We start from the raw sequence: 7,049 nt of genomic DNA on the forward strand, positions 1-7,049 counted from the left end.
CATCAACGTGTAAATAATTGTAAAATACCGCATTAAATTGACCACGCGTTTTAATAAATTAATAATCGTTGTGTGTGAGAATTTCGCGAGTTATAGCATTTTTACACAATCACCACATTTTCCTGACCTTCTCCCGATCCACCCTACTCAACAGTACCTCACCAAACAGACCTCTTTTGCAGAACGGAGTGAGAGCTGCAAAAAAGGTCATTACAAAGATTTCGCTATCTCTTTTAGATTAAGAGATATCACTCGAAAAATTTCTGATTAGCCAAAGCCACTCATTACCTTCTCCGGGAGTTTCTCGAGAATTTCCATTTATTCTTCAATGTTAATAATTACTGTGAGAGTAAATGATAATTGGATAATTATATCAACCATCATAATTGAAGCCCGGGGGATTCCCCCAGAATGTTTGGAATGAATTAAGGAATTTTCCTCGGGTAAATGGGCATTTTTGGCGGAATAAGTATAATTTTTTCAAGTGCAATTGCTTTCGCAATACGGATAATCCCCTGGTCCCATTAACTTCTCGCCCAGATTTTTTCGGCTCTCTATTTTATTTATCCAGACGATAAGTAGATTTGCGCAGTTTCTCCCCCGACAAATGGGTGGGTGAGGGTGGAAAATTGAAAAGAAAAATATAAAACAGGGAAAAAAGGTTCGAGAGGGATTCAGGAGTGTGCGATCCTCGTTATACAGTACCCTCCCCCCCTTTTATTCCATCACTATGGTAACGTAATCTATACACCTCGACCTTGAAAAAAGAAAGGAGACGATACCCAATGGTCCTGCAATTTTCACTCATTGGCAAAAAAATTAACATCGAATAAATCTCAATTCATTGTCCATTTTTCGCTCATCATACATTTTTATAAACTAGGGGCGAACGGATAAATAATAATATAAAAGTAATTCATGAAGAACAGATGAAAAATGTATTTTAAATATATTTGTGGATTTTTTTTTAACAAATTGGGGCAATAGAATTTTTATTTATCTTTTAAAACATTAATTTTCATGGCGCAATTGTTCATTTTAGATTGAATTAAAGTCGAATTTAATTAAATAATTTTTTAATATTTAGAATCGAATGAAAATCTATTTTTCAAGTGTAATAAAAATTTGATGTCCCAAATGATGTCTTGGCAGTTGCCAAAATTAACATTAAAATTGTTAACGACTTTTGAAAATATGAGGGAGTTGAAGACTGTTATCGAATTGATCAATTAAAATTGGGAAAAGCGATGATTCCACAATATTTCTCATTAAATTATTGGTTTCTTTATAGCATTGGAAAATTGCACCTTAAATTTTGTTTAAAAAACCTTGAAATTGTTAACAATTCCTCATTGACAAATGATTTTCTTCCAAGTAATTCTCTATTTCATAAATTGACGCTGAATTCTTCATTCAATTACAATAATTAAATAATAATTATATATTCAAAAATTTTTGAATATTCAGTTCTCAATTTTAAGGTGCACGTGATATTTTACCAGATGTCCCGCAATTAATGTCATTACTTTCTTCATGTAATTACGCTAATGACTTAACTTTTCATTGAACATTTTCTTTTGGTGGAAAATTTTTTTGCTGGAAAATTCGAATAATCGAATAATTATTATAAAAGTACTTGTCACACCCGCAATCATCGATCTGCAGAATAACGATGGAATCCTCAAGAATTTGTTATTTTTCCTTTAAACTTTTACCGTCGGAAAATTTATTTGCGCGTTAAACGCGAATGCAGTGCCGCGCTCCAACGAATAGATGTGATCCCCTCGGTGTATATTTAATAATTACCTCGATGAATTATGATTGCGGTATACACAATATACCTGGACATTTATTTTTAGATTTTTCGCATTGAATAAGATGCGCATGTGCCACATACTCCGGGGCACATACGTTCAATAACCATCGGCTCGCGGTACAACTATTTTTGTCATATTCATATTACCTAGTAATTACGATTTTATTATCGCGATATAAATCGAATGGGATGTGACATTAACTGGGGAATTTCGGGGGAACGAATTTCGAGTGTCTGCGCATGAGGAATTTTCGCATTTCGTTAATTCCAGGGGATGAGGAAGTAATAATAAAAATAATAATGAAAAAGAAATCTTTTTGAAAATTGAGTAACTCCTGATCAGTAAATTTACTGATCGATTTTCTATCGATTATAAATATTTTTATCGATTATAAATATTTTTATCGAATTTAATTTGATGATTTTGATTTTCAAAAATTTGCGGGGAAAAATCGAGCGGAAATCGACAGTTCTGTTTATATCCTACATTTGAATTTTGAATATATCGAAATATGTGCAATTGGAAAAGTCTCAAGTGAATTCTTAAAAATTCTTGAAAACGGCAATCCTATCCTCAGCAAACCGGAAAAACAGCTCGCGGTCATTTATAATCGCCGGTTTTTCCCAAATATCTCAAAATCTAAGAGAAATATTGGAATTTCGGTGAAAAGAATTTTTGTGGCATTCATCTCGATCTACAGAAAAGGTCTTTACAAAAATTTCGTTATCTCCCCCGAATGCGGAGATATTTCTGATAAACTCATTGGACGACAAGAATTGTCGAACGCCCACGTATTTTTTATTGAATTTTCCCTCTCGTGTTTAGTTGATTTTTTTTTTTAACGGTGTGGGAAAAATTGAAACGGTAAAATGGCGTGAATACTGAAGAAAAAGGAAATAAAGAGTACGAATAGAAGCCGAAGGTACACCACCTACGCACGCAGCCAGAATTTAGGGTAAATAAATCAAAAGTCTGGCGCACACACCGTGTGTAAATAATCATCCGTTGAAACGTACACACTGTCATGATATTTGAGAATACACCGAGTTGAGTATCAAAAGGACTATACACGGAGAGAAATTCGTTTGAAAAATTCCCCTAAAAAATACGCAACTCTTAAAAAAATGCAATTTTTCAAATGTCCAGATGGAAATTCATTGGTCGCCATTTTGCTGCATGAATTCCCCTCGATTCGCGTTAGAAATCATTTTGCAACATTTTCCGGAATAGTTCAACTGAAATATGAAGTGTTTATTTAATTTTCGCGATGCAGCTCCCAAATAGAAATAGAAATTTTTAAAAAACATTTTTGAAAAAATAAAGAAGATGAGACTCTGATATTCAATTTATCAATTAAAATAGAAAATAATCATGATTTCGCGATTTAACTGGTCAATTTGTTCATTTGTTATTACATTGGAAAATTATAATTGAAATTTTTAACAAATTTTCCTTAACAAATACAATTTCTTTAATATTCTGTTAATTCTCTAGTTTCAGCTTTCAACTTTGACATTGAATTTTTGAATAAAAATACTTAAACAACAACAAAATTAAATTATTATTCAACATGAAAAGCTAAATTCCTTGACTTTTAAAATGAAAAATTAAATTAAAATTAATTTAAAATTAAAATCTTATAAATTTTGAGCGTTAATTATAAAGAGCTTGCCATTGAAATTGCATTGTCACTCATATATTTCAGGATTGAAGAAATTTCCGGAGATTTTAAACAATATTTGGTCTTTTGGAAACTTTTGTAAACATAAAATCGCCAAAGCGGAAAACTCGTTGAGAATATCGCAATTGTGCTGATAATACGACCCCTCGAGCATGATCGACCACTTATACTCGAAACAGTATCCAAACTCGCGAGTTTCACTGCAGATTAAATCGAGTAGTTTCCCCCAGACTGCAGTCCGCCACGAACTTTTAATTAATAGATCTCATCAACCCCCAAAATTCAAATTACATTCCGATACTGAAGATGTTTTCAAAATTAATGTCTTATCGCCGCTAGATGATTACTGACTCAATTAGTCGACTCCGATAAGACCCGCAAGTACTCCCGAAATAATCTTAAAAAAAAAAAATAAAACTTAATTATCTCGCCCGTTTCATTATTATCCCATGAATATTCATTCCAGAGATTTTCTGCTTTTATTTCCTTTTCCGAATTGATAGTAATGATTATACCATTCATTTTTCAATTAATTAGCTCGTTATGAATTAATAATTTAAATAATATCAATTGTTATGCGTCAATACTATTTATTTATTGCTTTTATTTCCCATGAAAATTCTCCTCTTTTCGGAAAATTTCTGACGTTTCGACGATTTATATTATATTCTTTATTTAAATAAAAAAAAACACCGGACTTATTGTTTAAAAATAAATTATTCATGAAAAATTACTGTTTTTAAATCTTGAAGAATTTCCGTCAATCGAAGAAATATTTTCTAGATTTTTAATGATTTGAATAATTTATTTGTAATAATATGATTGATAATAATGATTAATGTAATTTTTTATTTATAAAATTATTATACACGGTAATTTAAATGTTTCCGTCATATTTCCTCCGTTTTTTATAGACTAAATCGATAAATCGGTAATAAACTGGAAAATTCGACTTATCGCACTTTGTAATTTGTTATTGAATTATTCCGAGCAGATTGGGAAAAATTAATTTGTCGTAAAGTTCATGGAGTTATTTAATGGAGGTACATGTTGAAAGAGAATGACGGAAGCAGAGGGAAAAGTTTTGTTTTACGACGGGTTTTATGATCGAATTTTTGCGACACGACTATTAGTCCATCCCGAAATGACCCTCAGAGGGTTCATCAGATCCAAGTCCCGACAGGTGTCGGTTTTGTCGGCAAAGATCTTCCCCAAGTGTTAGGAACGTATTGATTTGGTTCCCCTGAGGTCGGGGTATTTCACCACTGATTACAAAAAAAAAAAAACTCATTTACACTGAAAAATAATTACTTCTGCCAACAAAACACTGACAACAAAAAAATTCACAAATGGAAATTTTCCGGTTCATTTCCCTCAATATCATTATCATTAACTCCCGGAGAAGTTTATTAATTTAGGAGAAAAATTTGAAGAATATTAATTAATTAATTCGTTAATAAAAAATTATCATTGAAATTCAGGTAAAATGTTGTTTCAATATTTTCGCGAAATGGAAAATCATGAATTACCAGAGTATTCGAAAAATTATTGAATATTATTATTATTTAGTTATTTGAATGAATTACCATTTAATTATTTAATTAATTGGTCAACAACGAACTCGCCCATTTGATCTGAAATTTCAATTATAATTTCCCAAAGGTGTATTCAGCGGACATTTTGTTTCAATAAACAACAAAACAAATTAAAGCCGAATAAAAACCACTTCCGGTTTCATATCACGTTGTAGTTGTTAATCTGTTTAAACATGAATTCCTCGTATGTGGGTACCGAATTAATAACAAACACCAATAAATCCGAATAATGAATGTTCAGTGCACGTAAATTATTCGAAATAATGTATGAGTACTGGTGATGTAATTACTCCTGGAATGAGTTGTGCTGGAGGTGTTGAACAAGCGAAAATTAACGCGTTCATGACGAAAATTGTTGAGGAATTGAGCCGTGAAGAGCAATCGTGAGAGTTCATGATTATCTCCGATTGCAGTTGATATTCGCATGAACTATCGACGTATTACTTCGATATTCAAGTGTAATTAATTAGTGTAACCCTCTGAAAGCCGCTGAGGACTGCATCGCGTGACAACCCGACACGCCCTCATTATTATAATTATAATTAAGACTAAATAGAAATGAGAAAATGGGTAGATTCTGCGGTAATGTTCAAGTACATTAAATACCTTGTCTGGTATTTTATTAATAAACAGCTATAGGTTACAATTAGCACTTCAGCGGTGAGGATCAATCGTAATATAATTGAATTGAAGAGTTACCGTGTTTTCCGCCATTTTAATTATTTCAAAGGCAGTCGATAAAATGGCGGAAAGCGTCGGGTAACTCCTCACATATTCTGGGATCCTGTTATGAAACTCCGATTGGTTTGACATTCCAGATGCGCTACAAGGATCGATTAATTTAAAATAGAGGAAGAAATCGAGTAATTGCTTAATTATTCTATATTATAAATTATATTTATTATTCTTTATTATTCTATTACAAAACTGCCATTTTATGGAAGTTTTAAGGAATTGCGCTCTCAATTTTTTATCAATTATCTTCAAGTTTCAACAGTTAATCACAAAAGAATTGAAGAGGTGTCCGATTTTTTCTGCCATTTAATTCTTAGGGCAATGGCCGATCCTTTTGAGATAAATCGATCATGGAGTAAATCGACTGATCAAAATTAAAACAAATGAAGAGTCTCTTGATTTTTTGATATAGGGGGATGTGATTGATTGGGAACATCATGTCGGAATTCTTGGATTCTTCTGATTCTCAGGAAGAGGAAAATGGATCGAATGTGACGATCCAAGAATCCACGGAAATCGGCGAATTGAAATTGCATGATTTCGCTAGAGTCATTTGCAAGGAAATTATTGATCAGGCGATTCGTGAGGGTTATTGGAAATTCATGGAGGAAACCAGTTATTCTTATGTTGTACACTGCAGCTATTTAGCTTGGGCTGAATTATTTGAGGTGACACCAAATTTTTATTGAAGTTACATATTTTTTTCGCAATTCCGGAGTGAAGTCTTTGAAGAGAATTTGCGATTATTTATCGGTTCGCTTTTTGGTCATCTTTATCGCGTGGTCGAGGTTTTAGAGAATTTTGGAGATAAATGAAATTGTAATTTTGAAAACTCGTTTTTTTCTTCTGCAGAAAATTCAGTCCTCCGATAGCTTCAGATCGGAAGAACAATTGTCTCTGGAACCCGAGAAATGTGACCGCTGTATATGTGGAAATAAATCTCCAAATAAAGAAAACCGGAGGAATTAGGGGGATTTTTTTAATTAATAATCATTGTTGAGAAATCAGCAATGGATTATCTACTACTCTATTTAAATAAAATCTAAAAAAACTTATCAAGTATGTTTATAACTTCGAAAATTGTATTGCTGTATAATGTCTTGATTGTTTAATGAAAACTTTAATTTAAGGTTGTTGTCGCGCAGAATTTTTTTTCGACAGTTTTCGTTTAAACCTTTATGGTGAATAGGTTGAAAAAATAGCTCCAAAATGAGCCCTTTC

At 32.2% G+C, this 7,049-nt stretch overlaps 2 protein-coding genes across 2 annotated transcripts in view; both read left to right on the forward strand.

The window, feature by feature from the left end:
* Nucleotides 1-7,049, forward strand: part of Dgk (diacyl glycerol kinase 1) — a gene marked incomplete in the record, with an annotated part of 44,779 nt that overhangs the window by 13,225 nt on the left and 24,505 nt on the right.
* Nucleotides 6,232-7,041, forward strand: LOC105269571 (uncharacterized). The gene is made up of 2 exons (XM_011309929.1): nt 6,232-6,496; nt 6,681-7,041. The coding sequence occupies exons 1-2, from the start codon at nt 6,266-6,268 to the stop codon at nt 6,795-6,797; spliced, it is 348 nt and encodes a 115-aa protein (XP_011308231.1). The 5' UTR covers nt 6,232-6,265; the 3' UTR covers nt 6,798-7,041.

This window comes from Fopius arisanus, unplaced genomic scaffold (assembly GCF_000806365.1).
Source record: "Fopius arisanus strain USDA-PBARC FA_bdor unplaced genomic scaffold, ASM80636v1 scaffold00071, whole genome shotgun sequence".
In the NCBI taxonomy this organism is placed as follows: domain Eukaryota; kingdom Metazoa; phylum Arthropoda; class Insecta; order Hymenoptera; family Braconidae; genus Fopius; species Fopius arisanus.